The sequence below is a fragment of the Phalacrocorax carbo genome, chromosome 8 (genome assembly GCF_963921805.1).
Source record: "Phalacrocorax carbo chromosome 8, bPhaCar2.1, whole genome shotgun sequence".
NCBI lineage: Eukaryota > Metazoa > Chordata > Aves > Suliformes > Phalacrocoracidae > Phalacrocorax > Phalacrocorax carbo.
Window position 1 is genome coordinate 46,189,859 of NC_087520.1, and position 17,943 is coordinate 46,207,801.

The window sequence follows — 17,943 nt, forward strand, 5'->3', positions numbered from 1 at the left end:
AACAGCATGCGGGGAGGCAATGCCAGCCTGCCCCCACCAACTCAAGCAGCCCAGGCACCGGCACAGCAGCAGCCAGTCCCAAGCACCCTGAAGTGCACAGAGGAGCATCCATGCCTGTGCTTGGGGAAGGGCATGCAGCAGGAGGCCAGCTGCAAGGTGGAGGCTGAGCTGCAGGCGCTGAAAAAGGAAGCAGCCAGCAGCAAGGCTGAGCAGGCACGGAGCAGGTAGGCTGGCCCTGAGGCTGGCTGTCCCTGGCACAGCCAGAGCCTGACCAGGGTTCTGCCCACACCTCCTGATTCAAGGGAGGGCACCCTGGGACTGCCACAGCTCATGCTGTGCCCTTGACCCCAGGGAGCAGGCAGCGCAACTCCAGGCAGAGCTGAGTCAGTGGCAGTGGAAACAGCAGGTGACCCTCGAGCAGGTGCTGCAACACATGCATGCTGCGGCCCAGGCTGAAGAGAAGCTGCAGAGGAGCCAGGAACAGCTCCAAACCCTGAGGGAGCAGGTACGTAGCAGGAAAGACCTGCTGTGGGGTCCCTTCACCAGCTTGGCCCCAGTCTCTCCCGCCTCCATGGATAACCCAGTGCCATGAACAGGCTACCACACCATGGGAGCTGCAAGGGCAGCTGTGCTGTCAGCAGGACTGGAAGAAAAAGCTCTAGCAAGAGCTGCAGCAGGTGAAGGAGTGGATGAGCACCCTCGAGAGAGAGAATAAAGCCCTGCATCAAAGCCCGTGCTGCAGGAACGGGCAGTAAGCTGGGATCGGCAGCAGAAAAGAGAGCACAGACCTAGCTCTGGCAGGAAGCAGCACTAGCACAGCAATGCAGCACCCACTAACATTGCCTTCTCTGCAGCTGGGGGCACAAGAGGAACAGAGCCAGGGCCTGTGGCACAGCCTGGCACAGTTGCAAGAGGAGCTGGGAGCCACCCAGGCCCGGGAGCAGCAAAGTCTGCAGCAGCTTAACAGAGCCAAGGAGACCATCCAAGACCTGCAGCAAGAAGTGGCCTCCAACAGAAAGCACCTGGCAGAGTTGCTGCAACAGGTGAGGGCAGGGACAGGACAGCCCCAAGATGCAACCAGCCACCATGCAGCCCTCAGTGCTGGAGCAGCAAAGTGCTGCAGAGAGCCCTTTCCTGCTCTGGGCAGCACTAGCACCTGGGAGGAGCCCCAGCCTGCCCAAGGTTTGGCCAACCACCCTCCATGCCCTGCAACTTTGCTTGCAGGTGCAGGACATGGCCACCCTGCAGGCAAAGCTGGCCCAAGCCCAGCAAGAGAAAGCCAAGCAGGGGGAGAAGATTGCAGCCTATGAGGAACAGAGGCAGCAGCTCCACTGGGAACTGAGGAAGCTGCAGGGGTCCCAGGAGCAGAGCAAGCAGGAGGTAAGCACGTCCCACACCTTCCCACAGGGCACCAGGAGTCTACGCTCAGCCTGTCTCTCTCCTTGCCTCTTTGTGCCACCCGCAGGCCCACTCCCTCCAGGAGAGGCTGCAGGAGCTGAGCCGCCGAGCCCAACACTGGCAGCAGTTACACCAGGACAGCGAGCACACTCTGGCTATGCGAGAGGAGGAGCTGGTTGTTTGCAAGGTGGAGCTGGCTTTCCTCAAGGAAGAGCTCAGCAAGGCCACAGAGCAGGTGCAGGATGGAAACAGGCAGCACCACAGCCCAAGGGCAGGAGTGCAGGCGGGGCCCCTAGCAGCAGAGAATGACAGATCCTTGCCCACAGGCAGGACAGAAGTGGAGAGGACAGGACAGGGGACAGCATACTACAGATCCCAGGCCACCAAGGGAAGAGACTAGGGGTCTGGCAGCAGCAGGACTGAACATCTTGTTCTCCTTAAACTAGTCCTCTTTGGTCCATTGTTAGAAAGAAGTCCCTGAGCGTGAAACTACCATGTTAAGACAGAAGTTCACACCCAGTACTGCTGACCTAACAGTTCTGCTCCAGAGCAGCTCTCCTGAGACACTGGCATCTCCAGCCCCTCTGCTCAGCCCCAAAGGCTGCTGCCCCAGCACAGCCTTGTTTCCCCAACTGCCTTCAGCCCCAGCCACACAGAGGCCAGGAAGAGCAGTCACATGCTGTTTCACACGTGGCATGGGGGATGAGGGGGATGTCATTCTTTCCAGGTAGAGACCCTGTGCTCTTCCCACACCCTGGCATGCTCTGAGAGCAGCAGGCCGCACAAGGAGCGGGAGCTGGTGCTGGTCAACATCAGTCAGTGTGTGAAGCAGCAGAGGTGAGTGAAAAGCCCTACTGGCATAGAGAGGGACAGGTGGCTGCCTTCTCCTCACACCCACTCACTCAGCTCACGCCTTGTTTTCAGGCAGTCAAATGAGAAACTGTGGCACAAGATCCAGCAGCAAATCAAGCAGACCACAGAGCCAACAGGCAAAAAGGAGTAAGTGGTGAACATAGGGAGTGGGGCTGAGCTCTACGCACACAGCAGTTACTGCTGCCACCAGGGGTGTATGGGGCAGATGGACAACCGCTGGAGTACCCAAGCTCCTGCAAGGCCGGCAGATCAGGATTGTCTCTGCACCACTGCATCACCTCATCTCCCCCGCCTCTCCTCCAGGCATCTTCAAGACACACCGGGCAGGATGCAGGAGGAAAACACATACCTCATGGCCAGAACACATGAGGAGCACCACAAGTGTGAGCAGCTGAAGGTGAGCAGAATTCCTGGCACAGCCTGGCCTGAAACAGGGCTGGGCCTATGGTCTCGTGTGTACAGGGACAGCTGGGCAATGGCTGCCTGCCCAGGGCACAAGTCGTGAGAACTGCCTTTGCAGCAGTACGGGCCAGGGCTGGGCCAGGGACAAGTTGTCTTTTCCCTCTAGGTCAGTGTAATTTCTCTGCCTTGTCCCAGGCTCTGCAAGGGAACAACCTGACAGCACCAGCCCTGCACAATTCTGCAGGGCTGCCTCCACCCAGCACTCACCTCCAGGACAAGAAGCAATGCAAAACAAAGCAAGGATTAGACTGACAACCTTAGAACAAATAAAATTCTTTCTGTTCTGTAGCAAAAGTAGTGCCAAGTACAAAAGCCTTCCTGGGCCACAAGCTGTAGAGAGCTTCACAGAGTACAGTGATCAGAGGAGCTGGGCACTCTCCTAAAACTCAGCTGCTCCTGGAAATCTTTAAGCCTCAAAGCAACAGGCACTGCCTTCTTAGAGACCAAAGCGGGCTGGGGTGCGCCGTGGCGTCAGGGGCTCGCCCTGCTCCTTCCGCCCAGGGGTGTAGATTTTAGTAGATCTGCCAGGAGAGGACAAGGGTCATTAGTGGAGGATACAACCTTTCCCTGCACCAGAACATCCATAGGGAAGTTGGGATCCTCCAAACAACTCGCTATTCCTGCTCTTAGGCAGGCAAGCCGTGGCCAGGCATGGCCAGCACCTACCTCGCACTGCCCAGTGGGTTGCGGCGCTCCTGCTCCTCCCGGCGGGCACGCAGCTGCTCCTCAGCCAAAGCCATCTCTTCCTCCATGGCAGACACTTCCTCCTTGGCACGGCGGCGGTTCTCCTGGAGCAAGGCAGCAGCAGGTCAAGGACAGGCAGAGGGCTGGCTAGCAGCAGACTCTCTGCAGGCACGTGCGCGCACTGTACTAGAATAGGCATGCAGTGGGCCTGCTGTCTGCCACCTTGCCCTGGACAGGAGACTCACCTGGCGTGACTTGCCAGCATGTTTGATACTGTAGAACATGGGGCCCAGCTCTGCCAGCCACTCTCCATCTACAGCAGTGACACACTGCATGTATTCCTGCAGGGACAGAAGGAAAGACCAGGGTAGCAGGATGGCACTCCCAGGGCCTGGGCACCATTTCCAGAGCCATGGCAGCTCCCTCCCTCCCCCACTTGCTGATGGCACTTCTCAGGCTGGGACTATACCCCTTCCAGACAATTCCTCCTGGCCTCAGAATCTGCTGGGCTGGACTTGGTGATACCTCAAAGAGGTTCAAACGTGTCCCACATAGGCCAGGAAGAAATATTGGGAAAGGGACAAACAGGACTCTGCAGGTAACACAAACGTGCCTACCTGGTATAGATGAGAAAGGCTGAGAGCTGCCCTTCTGATAGATGCCAGTACCACAGCAAAGGCCCCCCATCTCCCTCAGAGCACATCTCACCCTTCTTGCTAGCCCTCAGCTCAGGCTCACCTTGGTGGTCATGACCAGCTCATGATACACAATGTAGTCTGGTGTGTAGCCCATGCCAAACAGAGAGCTCGTGGGGTGCAGGTGGCAGGGCATGCCTGTGCGGATGTTCACATACTCCCCAATGCCCTGCAAAAAGAAGTGTGGTTAGCCCACCTGTTCCCATACAGGGCCTCTCAGCCCCCAACAGTAGCACAGACACCTCTCACCTTTAGCTTCGCAGCTTGATGGAAATAGGCAGCACAGATGCACTTCCTGACAACATCCCAGTCAGTACCACAGGATGCTAGGCTCATACGCTGCTGCACCATAATGTCCTTGAGCTGGGCACGCACCTCCCGCACCTGAAAAGGGATGCGGCAGTCAGATCCCTCTCCTGTGCAAGGTTCCCTCCCCAACCTTGTTGCTACAGCCTTACTTTCCGCATGGCCTTGGCATGGATGAAGTGCTGATTGCACCACAGCGTAGAATAGCTGTTGTTCTTCCACTGCAGGTAAACATTCAGGTAAGTCAAGTGATCACTCTCTGGAACAGCAAATTTCTCCCGCACTTGGTCACTCTCCTCCTCTCGGCCCTGAAGGGTAAGCGAAGAACACAGGTTAGTCAAAGGGCAGAGGAGGGCCCTAAACTGCTGAAAGAGCAAGGATATACCTTAGGCCGATAAAAGATGGCAGGCACAGACAACATGGAGACAATGAGCAAGATCTCAGAGCTGCAACCCATGTCGCAGGAGACAATGAGCATTTTGGAGAGTGCAGGATCCAGTGGGAACTCCACCATGAGACGTCCTGTTGAGGTCAGGCCACCTGTAGGAACAGCATCGGGATCAGCAGCTGGTCAGGTCCCAGCCCCGTGGGCTGACAGCTTGCCCCAGCAGCCAATACCTGTGTTATCCAGGGCCCCCAGGATCCACAGCTGGTACATGGAATTCAGCATGTTGTCCTCAGGGGGTGGATCCATGAAGTGGAACTGCAGCAGGTCCTGCACACCCAGGGACTTGAGCAGAAGCACTACATTGGCAAGGTTGGTGCGCTGGATCTCGGGCACCGTGGTTGTCAGCAGCTCATTCTTGTAGGCACTCTGGGTGTAGAGCCTGGGGAACAGATGCCAAGAGCATGCTCCTCCCGCTCAGGCCACTATGTTCCTTACTAACTCACCAGCCGTTGCCCAACCCAGCCAGGAATGGCACCGGGCAGCAGCTCTGCACCCAGCCAGGCCAGCTTTCAGGACCCCAGGGAGGAACCTCTACCCTGGCCAAAGAGTGGCCTCGCCAGCACATAAGAATGCCTGGGCTGCTGTACAGTGTACACCCCTCTCAAACACAATCCTCCCGAGTGCAGACCAGTTTCAAAGCAAAGCCTTGAGAAAGCTGCCTTTGACTTGGCTGCCTTCCTGACAGCATCAAGGGCAGAACAGCCACAAGTGAAGATGGGCAAGAGAAGAAACCGGAGCATATCCTTTCCTCTGCAGAGGCACTGGGGCCTACCTACTACCCTCATCCCCCCAGAAGTTAAAGATAATGAATAGCTTCAGTGAGGAAAAAAAATATATATAACCTGATGCCAAGCCACAGATACGACAGGAACAGGAACGCCAGTGACATGCTCACCTGAAGCAGTGGCCTGGGCCTGTTCGGCCAGCTCGGCCTGCCCTCTGATTGGCATTGGCTTGACTGATGGGGTAGATCTGCAGCGCATCCATGCCTATGCGGGGGTTGAAAACCTGCAGAGCACAAGAACAACAGACTGAAGTAAGAGGAAGGCTGGGTCACTACCATAGAACGCCCTCAACCCAACCCCAGAGGCCAGACATAAACAGTACAGGAAATCTTGGCTTACCTTCAACTTGCAGTAGCCAGAGTCAATCACAAACATGATGCCATCCACTGTCAGTGAGGTCTCTGCAATGTTAGTGGCAACAATGCACTTCCTGACCCCATCAGGAGCCTGCAAGCATACTACACATCAGTCAAATCCCTGGGCAAGGGCCTCTGCACCACTGAGGAAGAGCGCAGAACAGCAATACAAAAGCCAGAAGGACAGGGGTGACTCCTGGGAAGTTGAGGGGGGTACATGGTTTCTCTCGTCCTCCACATACAATACAAAAGACATGTCTGCACCTCTCAGTCATGCTCACTAGTCTTCCCTGCACTAGTTTCCCCTGTCCCCACTCCTATCACAGAGAACACATCAGCACCTTCTGGAAGATCTTGGCCTGCAAGTCCGATGGTAGCTGAGAATAGATAGGCAGTACAGCAAGAGCAGGAGCCTTCTCCAGTTCCTCAAGGTGCTCCACAATTTGCTCTGACGTCACCTAGACACAAAGAGGGGTGTAAACATAAGGTTAAAACAACATGGAGGTAGGACAGTGCCTACCCTTCCAGCTCACCTCTATGTCCTCCTGGCCAGGCATGAATACGAGGATGTCTCCGGGAGCACCAGACAAATGGACCTGCAGGGCTTGTTTCACTGCAGCCTCCACATAATCCTCTTGTGGGGTCTGAAAGGCACAGCCCAGGTTACAGACACCAATAATCTCACCCACCCCATCCTGTGTGCAAGACTGCATCATAGCATAGCTATTTCTCCATCATTTCTGTCCGCCACAGAGTACAGTTCACCCAAGTCACAACCCCCTCCTCTCACCACAGAACGTCCCTCTGCAACGTTGAGCATACCTTGCTGAAAAGAATATCAACAGGGAAAGTGCGCCCAGGAATGTGGAAAATAGGAACGTTCCCGAAGAAGGAGGCAAACTTATCTGCATCCATGGTGGCTGAGGTGACAACAAGCTTCAGATCTGAGCGTCGGGCCACCACCTAGAAAGCAGATGAAAGGAACAGTAAGGAAAGGGTATTTGTGCCCGGCTGCAGTCTGCTTCCATTATTACTGAGACAACAGGATAGGACAGAGCTTCTGCTGTACTCTAGAGGCACTAGCCACTAATGCCAGGGAACACAGATGGTATATGATCTGTGCAGTTATAAAGACCTGCCAACCTTGATCCAGAAAGCCTTAAGCCAGCAAAGATCTCTGTACCTAGGGTTTCTGACAGTTAGCCAGCAAGCCTCTAGCAGCACTTCGGCACTAGGAGAGATTTAACCCCCAAAGCCAGGGACCAGGATATTGGAGCAGCAAGTGCAGACAGAGATGTAGTAGCTCTGCTACCCTCTCCCAGACCTGGTAGAGAAGGGCTGTCACTGCCAATACTCTGCTTTAAGACCAGCTCGTGTGCCCTATGCTGCTGTCCTCCAGTCCAGCCTCACACACACCTCCCGAAGCAGGCCAAAGAGCACGTCAGTATTGAGTGAGCGCTCATGTGCCTCATCCATGATGATAGCACTGTAGTTGTCCAGGTCTGCCTCTCGCAGCGACTCACGAAGAAGGATCCCGTCTGTCATGTATTTGATCACTGTGTTCTCGGACGTGCAGTCCTCAAAGCGGATGGCATAGCCCACCTGGGAGAGCAGAGATACCAGCAAGTCTTCCAACAGCCCCATGCACTTGCTGTCATCAGGCTGCACCCCTGCACCCACTGCCAGACTCACCTCCTCTCCCAGACGCACCCCCATCTCTTCACTGACCCGCTTGGCAACTGACATTGCTGCCACTCTGCGGGGCTGGGTGCAGCCAATCATGCCATAGTCTGTGTAGCCATCCTCATGAAGGTACTGCGTCAGCTGAGTTGTCTTCCCACTCCCCGTCTCCCCCACCACAATCACAATGCTGTTGTCTCTGAAGAAAGGGAAAAAGTATTTCTTCATACACCACAAAGAAGGGCTTTTCCATTCACAGCCCTTTGTGGCCACCCAAGCGTCATCCTACTCAGGCAGGAAAGTTGCCACCAACTACACAAAGCAATGAGCTTTGTTTCCTGAGGGTACAGCTTCCAAAAAGCCCATGTATCTAGGAGAATTTCTCACTTGGGTTCCTGAGATGTAGGCCAATACCCTGGGGATGCTCTATAACCAGCTCCATAGCAGCCATACCTGAGGATGGAGAGCAGCTCCTGCTGCACAGCAAAAATGGGCAGATACTGTCTCTGCTCCAGGATTGATTTCTTCTTGGCAAACTCACTGCTGGCTTCACTCTTTTCTTTCATGTGTTCAGCAAACTTCTGCTCAGTCCTAAGGAAACACCAGAAGTCCTGAAACTGCCTCTCCACACACTTTGCTATGCCTATAGCCCCCATCACTGGCTAAGCAGGAGTAATTCAAACAAGCTCCTACCTGTAATCCACTTTGCCATCTTCTGTCACCATCTCATCCTTCTCCTCCTCTTTCTTGATCCCCATAATGTCTCCTAGTTTTGTGCCTGCCAGCTCCCAGTGCTTATGCTGAGCCTGGAGGGACAGAAAGCGGCATAACTGCTACAGCAAGCACTGACAAATCATTCTTCTCCAATCCTACTCATAAGACTAGGAAAGTATATTAGCCCCAAAATTCCCCAGTGCTACAACATAGAACACAACCCCATTCCTACATCAACTCTCCCTCTTCCATGGGAACTGGAGCACAGCTTTTAGACACTGGTCTGGATACAGAGAATTCAGACACAGGATGACCAACTGCCTCCTAAGAAAATGGTTCCAGCTGCTGACCCCTCCATTAAATTAGAACTTAAACCTACACAAATATGAACCAGACATAATCTCCCTGCTTTTGACAGGTGCTCACAGGCCTCTCTCCCACCTCCCTGTTTGCTCTCACCTCTGGTATCAGTTTAGCTTCCACCTCTATTCCACTCGTAGTATATGTAGCTCAAATCCAGCTCAGTTTCAACTTACAAAGAACACAGCTGTGTTTTCCCCATACCTATCACATAAGCTTTGGAGAAAGTCCCTAGAAAGCATGCCCAAAAACTAGTATGCTACCTTACTGCATGTTCTTCCTCACAACTCTTCTGCTGAGACGTGATAAGATATATCCTGCTGCCGTACTGACTGCTCACTGCCCCTAAGCTACCTTGCGTTATTCCACCTGCTCTCTTCTCCCATGATCTGAATGTCCAAAAGTAAACAGTGATTCATGTCCCAGGCAGTGCCTGAGGAAATCACATCACAGCAGCTGCTTATGAGACAATGCAATGAGCTGGGCTGCCAGGATATCCCAGGTTATAAAAATATGAACTCCTTATCATCATTGCCACCAAAGCCTGCATTCTGCAAAGTCTAAACAAAGGCTGTGAGGCGCTACATAATGTGTGTACAGTGGGGTAGTAAGCCAAAACGTCACAGCATACCCTCTTACGCTCTTTTTGCTCCCTGTGCTTGCGCACCAGTTGGCTGCCTTTCCGGGCTATGATGGCCAAATCTGAGGTGGCATCCTTGACAGGGATGACTGGCTCTGGCTAGAGGAAACAGGTATTGCTTCAGTACAGAGATCTCACACTAGCAGGGCACTCTGCCATCAGTGCCTTCAGCCACAGTCTCTACCTGCTTGGTGAAGACAATCCTTCCGTCTAGGAAAGGGGGCACTAGGTTATGCACCAATAGATGCACTTTAGCAGAGTTATCTTCCTCAAAATCTTCGTCTACCTCAATCCGATGAACCACACCACTGGTCAGCATGCGGTTTGTCTCCCAGCGCTCATTATCCTGCAGGAAACAACGTATGAGAAAATATACAGAAGCCCCACAGAAAGCCCGAGAGATCACACCAGAACATTGAGCTCAGGTCTGGGCCCCTCACTGACAACAGGATGAAACTGACGGTTCCAGCCTAGGAGCCTGAAAGTAAGCACTAGGGAAGAAACAATAACTGGAAGCAGCAGGGTATGGGAAACACAGACTGGCTATATGAAGCACATGGTCAACAGGACTCCCTTCAAGGAAATGCAGGAGAGACACTGTCCACCAGGCCCCTGCCACACTCAGAATACGCCAGAAAGCCTGAACATAATCCTGCTCATTCGCTGAGGGCAGCAGCCCCCAGTGTCCACTGGGCCAACAGCAGACACCCTTAGTAATATAACTCTCAGACCAGAACAGCAGGAGCATAGCCCTCTGCATTCCTGCTGCCCTGGACACTACAATCCACCACAGTCACTGTGATTGCAAGTTCTGTCCCATGCAGGAGACACAGGGTGCACTTTCCAGGGGAGTTTAACAATAGTTTCCCTGTGAGCCCTTGTTCAGTCTGGGTCACGGCACAGGCTGTACTTCTCCATCCAAGAGCAAGGGTTCAGCCTTCGCTGCCAGCAAGCGGGTCTCTCAAGGGGCAGTAAAACACGCAGTACCCACCCGTTCAGAGCAGCCAGCCCCACATTTTGCCCCTACCTCGTTGATCTGCCGCCGTTGTGCCGAGATGCGCTTCTGCCTCTGCTTGTGCAGGTGCTGCTCCCGCTTCTTCACATACTCCTCGGATGAGTAGGCCAAAGGGTTGTGAAACTCATCGTAGCCCTCATCCATCATGTACCAGTCCCGGTCAGCTTGCTGGGAGGGGAGAGGTGCGGCCCTGAGCTCCGCAGGCCCCACAGCTGCCTGTGGCACACACCCCCGGAGACGCCCCCCGCGCTGAGCAGGCAGGGCCCTGCCGCCGCTCCCCGTCTGTCCACCTGGGGGAGCCCGCCCGCTGCCCCCTGCCCCGCGGCTCCCCGGGCCGGGTCCGGCAGCCCCCACACCCACCCCACTCCTCGCCCGCCTTCGGGCTCTCACCCGCTGGTCGTCCTCCCACTGCTGCCGCTCCTCCTCTGTCTCAAAGGCAATGCCCTCCTCCCCGTCGGCACGCCGCCCTGGAAGGGGTGAGCTGCTCAGTCCAGGCACCGGCCCTGCTGCTGCCCAGAAAAGAATCCAGAGAGCCCGACTCTGCACTGCGCAGGGGAAGGGGATTCTGCCGCTGCCCAGCCTAGGCAGCTCAGCCCAGGCTCCTCACCTCTGCCTCTGGACAGCCGCGGCGTGGCCCCTAGGTGTCTCCGGTCATCAGCCCACTCATTGTATTTGTATGAGGGGGTGGGCAATGGCGTCTTATCCAAGTACCTGCTCCTCACAGACCTGAAAGACACCACGAGGGAGGAACTGATGCCTGCAGTCTGGTGCTACTCTTACACACACCCTCCCCTTTCTGCAGCTCAGCAGCTTGTAGCCACAGCCCCAGGCACCGATACCTGTCCCGGTCTCTTCGTTCCGTGTCCCGCCATGATGATGCCCGGTGGCTGCGCTCTGAGTCTCGATAGGAAGGCGTTGGTGAGGGAGATTCCCACTGTGAGCGGCGTGCGCTGCTGTAGCCACTGTCATCTTCCTCCCAGCTGGAGCGAGACGGTGTGGCTGCATCTAGCAGAGGAGATGGATTTTGACACCTGATATTCGAACAGGGACCCCAGGCACCTGGAGCCACCTTCTAGCGAGGAGCACAGAGAGAGCGTAACCATTTGCCTTCCCTCTAAGAGAAGGGGCTGACCCAGCAGTTCCAAGGAAAATTGCCAAAAGACCACATTTCTATCACATAGACCCAGAAGAGACCCCCCTGCACAGAGATCAGCCAGATATTCACACACACGGCTGCCAGACTTCTCCCAGACCCAGGCTGAGCTAGTTTTATGCTTGCCCTAACCACAAATGTTAGAAGATACAGGCTTTTCTATCCACACTTGTCCTGACAAAAACAGCAGGAAACAAAAAAATAAGAACAAGCCCCTTTCTGTTAGGTCTCACATGAGAACTCTACCGGGTCCCAATCCTACCTTTGGGACGATGTCTGGGACTCTCCGGTTCACTCCTCCTGCTGCTCCGCTCCGATGAGCCATCTCTCTCTGATCTGCTGCTGTGACGACTTCTGTCCCGCTCCTCTGTGAAAAGAAAGCAAGATCAGGTGCCCAGTGCACAAACGGGCTTCTCAAGTCTGCTGCAGAAAACACCACCTGCGTTAGCTAAGGACTACAAACAAGCTGAGGGACGAGCCCAAACCCCAAGCAGGAAGAGTCACAAAGGTCTCTGAGCAGTTACCGCGGTCCCGTTTACGATCATGGTCCCGATCCCTACTGCGTTCCTTCTTTCGTTCCTTCTCCTCCTTGGAGGAGGCAAAGACACCATGTTCCCGACGCTCCCTTTCCCGCTGCCGGCTGCGTTCCCAAAACTCCTCACTGACACCCCCTGTGTAGGAAGGTGTTTCCACATGGACAGAACGGTAATGCCTAGAAAGACAGAGCAGAGAGAAGAAAAGCTGAACAGTGCTGAGAAATAGCTGGCCTTTGACTTGTCTCATATGACTAGTTCTAATCTATACTATAGCAGAAGCTTATGGTTAAAAATGCTCTCTCCATCCTTTGCTAACAGCCCACGAACTCTGCTGATGCCCTGACACATACACTTCTGAGTAGGTCACTGCCTTCTCAGGCATCTGGAAGCAGCCTCACAACTAGGATGACTGGTGTTTGGCGGCCTAACAGCACATAAAAGCACTCCTACCCATAACATCTCAGGGAGGGCACCAGAGAAAGAGCTTTTCCCAGACCTCCTCAGATCTACGGAGATGCCACACAGTCCTCCCCCAAGGAGATCTCCAGACCTTCCCACACACACAGAAGGTTACAGCCCCGCCTGTAAAGGGCACGGCCCCCGTAGACACTGGCAGTGGCCACACCCCACGCTCATGCTCGTCTCCCCCGCAGGGATCCGTGGGCTGCAAAGCCCCCGGTACCACCACCAGCACCGCGGACCCCCGCACAGACCCCACCTGTCCTTGTGAGCACTCCGGCTGCTCCGATCGGTCTCCTCGTCCTCCTCCTCCTCCTCCTCTGGGCTGCCCGCCTCGTCACGGCCCTCCTCCCAGTCCTTGTAGGAGGAGACCCGGGACCGCTTCCCACCGGCCGCCTCCTCCTCGCGCTCCCGCCGCTTCTGGGCAGCCAACACGTCCAGGCCCAGCAAGGAAGCCCGCGGGGCCGGCGCCTTGAAGACGTGCTGTTCGGCGGCGGCGCTCCGCCTCCGCAGTACCAGCCCGCCGGCCTCGGCGTCCGCGCTCGTCCCCGCCAGCCGGTGCAACGACTCCTCGCTCACCTCGGCCATCGCCGCCAGCCGCTACCACGCCGCACAGGGCCGGGCTGCCGGGCCGCGGCGGGCACCCATGGGGCCTGCGGGGCACAGCTCAGCAGGAGTGTCGGCGCCGGAGCGTGCCCCGGGACGGCCCCCCCCCGCCGCCACAACCCCCCACCTGTTTGCAGTTGCCTCAGCGACCGTAAACCGACTCCCTTAGCGCCGCCATAACCGGCCCACAGGGCTCCGCGGGAAGAGCCGCTCTAGCCCACTTGCACCATAGACTTAGCGGCCAGCGCCTATAGGAATGGCAGCCACCATAGAGTCCAGCTGCTCAACCACCGCAGACAAGACGTATTACCAGACTCTCGGCGGACTTCCGGCGTCGGGAACCGGGGAGTCACGTGGCCGCGGGAGAACTTCCGGCCGCAGTGGGCGCGGCCGGAAGGAGGGGGCGGGGCGGCACCTAGGGACACCCCCACGGGGGCAGAGGGGCGAAGGAAGCCCACAGACTCACACCGGGGGGCAACCCCACAGACACACCCCGCCCCCACGGTGGGGGGAAGAGAACCCCACAGAGCCCCAGGCAGCCCCGGCAGACGAGGGCCCCCCAGCCAGCCACCCGGGAGAGGCCCCACAGGGACTCCCGAGGGGCACCAGTGCACCGAGGGGCAGGCACAGGCACACACACCGCACAGACACCCGCGTGCATGCCCTGCCATGCTGCTCTCAGACAGACAGACAGACAGAGCCTGCAGCCAGATGTTGAGGCAGTTTTATTCTCCTACAGCCCCGCCTCAGCCAGCCGCCACTGTCTCCTTGATCCAGGCCAGGACACGCTGTATGTCCACGTATACGCCGTACTTGGAGGCTGTGCAGGTCTTGTCATAGCTGAGGATGCCAGCCACATACCAGGTGTCATCGTCAGGGTCCTGCACGGCAAAGGCGCCGCCAGCATCCCCGTAGCACGTATCCTCCCGCAGCTCGCTCATGCCCACACAGAAGGTGTCACTGCTGAGGATGGGCTTGACCGAGTAGGATGCGTTCTGTGCCTCATAGTACTGCCTGCACTTCTCACCCTCTGCCACCGGCAGCATCACATACTTCAGCATTTTGGGAAAGGCAAAGGTGGCACCACGGCCCCAGCCTGAGACATAACCCACCCGCCCCGGGTGCACATAGTCTTTCTGGGGCAGGCAGATGGGCATCACCTCCTCTCCGAGGAGCACCTTCTCCTTGAGCTTCAGCAGGGCCAGATCCACAGCTTCTGGGTAGCTGGGGTGCAGCACCACACGCTCAATGTCCAAGGCAAGCTGCTGCTGGCTGCCCAGGAAGAGCTGCAGCGTAGGGGCGATCTCCTCTGGCTTGGTGTTCTCACTGTGGTTCAGGTAGACATTCCTGCCAGTGGTCAGCAGCCACTGGTCATCAATGAGCGTGGCCCCCACGGTGAGGTTGTGGCGGGTCACCAGCCGGCCCTGCCAAGGAAAGCTGCCCTTCCCAGCCAGCAGGCCCCCGATGATGCGCTGCATCTGCTTGGGGGGGTTCTTCGGCTTCCCGCACACTGCATAGGACAGAGCAGGGCCCTGGTGAGCCCTCTGAGGCCAGCAGGCACTGCATGCCTCCTGGCCCACAGCAGCCACAGGGAACACCACTGAAGATGGAGGTTGCAAGCAGCCCCTGCTGCAGCCCTCTGGCTGCCCAGACAAGACCGCTCACAGCCCCACCACCCACCTGCCCCTCACAGCCCCAGCCCTTGCTGCTCTGCTCTCACCTGGCTCACAGACAGGTGCCTCCTTGCCAGCTTCAAGGTTCACCCACTCATGATCCTTGTCACACTTGTATGTGCCTTTGGAGGGAAACCAAAGTCAGCACCCCTGCACTGCAAGACAGGGGAAGGGCCCTGCAGCCAGCAAGGCGTGGAGTTACTTCTGCATCCCCTGGGCTTGGGGGAGCAAGGGTAGCTACTCGTACCCCCCCAGGAAGGTGGCAGAGCGGGAGGGGGGGGCTGCATCATCTGGCATTGGGGCAGCCCCATGCACTCCCTGGAGCCAGGGACAAGCCCCATCCCTGGATGCTGTGCCCATGCTGCATGCCTCACCATCATCAGAGCCATGGAGCTGGTAGTACGGGTTGCAGTGGTACTTGATCAGGTGCTCCATGTAGCCATGTTCAATCTCCGCAGGCTTTGCACAGCTCCACTCTGCAGGCAGAGGATGCTCAGCTGGCCCAGAGGACCCAGCCCAGGACATCACCCACACCTCCAATGGCTCCCTCCCCAGTCCCGTCTTCCCCACCCCATGCCTGCTCCCTGCCAAGCTGCCCCTGGCTTAATCTGAACCCTGGTGCTCCCACCCTTGCCCTGGAAGGTACCGGTGGCAGTTGCAGTCTCCAGCACGGTCCAGGCCAGGCCAGCAATCAGCAGCACTGCAGGTCTGCAGGGAAGAGACAGCACACTCAGAGGGCTCCTAACTCCCTGCTCCCAGTCTGTGGGCTCCACCAGGACCAGGGCCCTGGGCAGGCTCATGCCCTGTCCTGAGGGCTCCCTCCCCAGGAGGGCAGAGGGCTGACCCTGCACCCTCAGGGCTGCCCATCAGACACAGCCTGGAGAAGTCGCCTGGGCCAGACCTGGATGCTGCTGCGGAGGACGAGGCTGGAGTGCTTCCAGGCCCAATGTGGGTCCTGCCACAGCCCACAGCAGGACCAGGTTCACAGCTAGGCAAGCAGGACAGACACAGCACCAAGCATGAGCAGGGACACATCAATGTCACTCACCCCATGCTTATAGCTCCCTCTCCTCACAGCAGCCTCCTTCTGCAGGTCGATGCTGTTCAGGGCTCCCTCCTCATCCCTTTTATTGCCACTTCCCTCACCCTGGTGCAGCCTCATGTGTTCCAGACCTCCTGACCCTGCTGTATGCAGCCAGCACCTTTCCCAGCAAGAGGAGCGCAGCCAGCCTGGCAGAGGCTCCCGGCACGCCTGCCAAGCCCCTATGGGAAGCCAGCGTGCCAAGAGTTTCCGGGATTTTGCAGCAACAAATATGCAGGGAGGGAGCTGGCTGCAGACACTGGTGTCCTGGCACTGTGACTCTTCCTGAGGTTCACAGAAAGCAGAGGCAGCCCCTGCCCCCTGCAAAACTGCCCTGTGCCACCAGGTAGATCAGTCCCTGTGAGGGCATGCAGCAACCCCACAGGGTACAGACAGCCCCCCCAGTGCTGGCAGGTGAAGCTAGGGCACAGAAGCCAAGTGCTATCTCATCCTGTGCCTGGCTCTGCCCGCAGCCAGGGTGCACCCTGTCAGCCACCCTGCAAGGCTGGGGTGCAGCGGGGCTCGGTGCTGCCAGTGCCCTGAGCAGTGCCAGCCCAGCTGGCCAAGGGGTGCAGCACATCCCATGCCAGCTTGCTGCAGGCTCCAAGAAACCACAGCCAAGCCGACCTCTTCCCAAAAGCACCCACCCCTTCCCGCCCAGCAGGTTCCAGCCCCACGTCCTGGCAGCCCCTGGCCCCTCGGGTGCAGGTTGTTTGTCAGCAGAGGCAAGGGCCCAGCCCAGCCTTACGGGAACTTGTAGCAGCAATCACTGGCCAGTGCCCAGCTGGATGTGGACAGTCAGCAGCAAGGGCGCAAGGCAGAGCACATCAGCCTGCTCCAACAAGCAAAGTCTGCTTCCAGCAGGAACACAACCAAGGGGCAGCACGGAGGGGAAGGGACACCCACCCTCCTACCTATCCCGGGGTGCCACTGTTGCAGTGAGGCCACCCCAAAACCACATAGAGCATGTGGGCCCAGCTCCAGCCCTGAGTCATTCAATCCTAGCCTGATGGGGGTCTCACCAGTGCCCTTTCCTGCCCCTCGGATGCTACACTCCTTCATGCTCATGGCCACCTGTGTCTGGTCCTGGACACTCCAGAAGAGGGCTTTCCCATCCTGTGCAAGCTTCTTCCCATCTCATGGGACACCTGTGCCCCAGAACACAGGGCTTGAGATCTCTGGCCCAGCACCGGTCACACTCATGCAACCACAGTTGAAACACAGGTTAGAGACCAGCACAGGACACATCAGGGCTTGACAGCTCCGATCCATGAACCACACCAGCACTTGAAAGGTACTGTGGCATTTGACAATAGCAGGCTTAGATAGCACTGTCCCACCGCAGCAGGCTTGTTCCTCTGCAGGACACTGCCATGCACTGGCAGTGGGGGAAACACACAGCTGTGCCTTGGTGCCCACTCAGCAGCCTCAAGGTTAGCTTGGACAAAGGGACTGCCTGCAGGAACGTGGGGCAAGCTGCCCCAGCCTGCCTGTGGGGCACGGACCCACGCACCGGGCTACGGCAGCGCAGGGTCATGCTAGAGGCCAACACCACCAGTGACTGCCGTAGCAGTGCAAGGCACTGAATGTCTCCAAGCCACAGTCACGAATCAGCTGCACAGCACAGACAAGTGCTGTGGGGCAAAGTGAAACCCAAGCTCACATTCCCACAGGCGTAACAGCCACCTTTAGACTGGGAAAGCAAGCGCCTCCCAGGCCCTCTCCAGAGAAAGCACATCAAAACCTTGGCCAATGGACCAGGTCACATTCCTGTTAGAGCAGCGATAAGCACCATCCGTCCGAAGCAAAGAATCTAGGAAAAGATGGGGAGAGCAGGCAGGTGACAGAGCTGATGTGCACTGAGGGCCACTGAGAATGGGGTCAGCAGTCCCGCTCCTGTAAACAGGTTTGGTGAAGTGCTATGATGCAATCCTGCTCTGCAGGGTGGATTGCAAGAGGCTGCAGAGGGAACGCCATGTCCAGGTCAAGACATGTTGCTCAAGAGAGGCCTGAGATGAC

At 57.1% G+C, this 17,943-nt stretch overlaps 2 protein-coding genes across 4 annotated transcripts; both read right to left on the reverse strand.

Moving 5' to 3' along the window:
• Positions 1-2,986: 2,986 nt before the first annotated feature.
• Positions 2,987-13,493, reverse strand: DHX38 (DEAH-box helicase 38). Of its 3 annotated transcripts, none has more exons than XM_064459864.1 (27): positions 13,298-13,493; positions 12,824-13,217; positions 12,094-12,281; positions 11,832-11,936; positions 11,256-11,421; positions 11,024-11,142; positions 10,807-10,922; positions 10,429-10,584; positions 9,586-9,747; positions 9,393-9,500; positions 8,381-8,493; positions 8,141-8,278; positions 7,700-7,886; positions 7,424-7,609; positions 6,830-6,970; positions 6,541-6,651; positions 6,349-6,465; positions 5,991-6,098; positions 5,762-5,874; positions 5,037-5,245; positions 4,804-4,958; positions 4,571-4,726; positions 4,362-4,496; positions 4,156-4,281; positions 3,663-3,758; positions 3,400-3,521; positions 2,987-3,254 (listed from the first exon to the last, which is right to left on the reverse strand). In XM_064459864.1, the coding sequence occupies exons 2-27, from the start codon at positions 13,150-13,152 to the stop codon at positions 3,170-3,172; spliced, it is 3,747 nt and encodes a 1,248-aa protein (XP_064315934.1). In that variant the 5' UTR covers positions 13,153-13,217; positions 13,298-13,493; the 3' UTR covers positions 2,987-3,169. The 3 variants fall into 3 exon arrangements, with proteins under 3 accessions (XP_064315934.1, XP_064315933.1, XP_064315935.1); XM_064459863.1 differs by having other exon boundaries at positions 10,807-10,925; XM_064459865.1 differs by having other exon boundaries at positions 10,807-10,883; positions 13,298-13,492.
• Positions 13,494-13,878: 385 nt separating this feature from the next.
• On the reverse strand, positions 13,879-17,564 carry LOC104042691 (haptoglobin-like). Its single transcript, XM_064459867.1, has 5 exons — positions 15,892-17,564; positions 15,490-15,551; positions 15,218-15,319; positions 14,891-14,965; positions 13,879-14,680 (listed from the first exon to the last, which is right to left on the reverse strand). The coding sequence occupies exons 1-5, from the start codon at positions 15,894-15,896 to the stop codon at positions 13,917-13,919; spliced, it is 1,008 nt and encodes a 335-aa protein (XP_064315937.1). The 5' UTR covers positions 15,897-17,564; the 3' UTR covers positions 13,879-13,916.
• Positions 17,565-17,943: the final 379 nt, after the last annotated feature.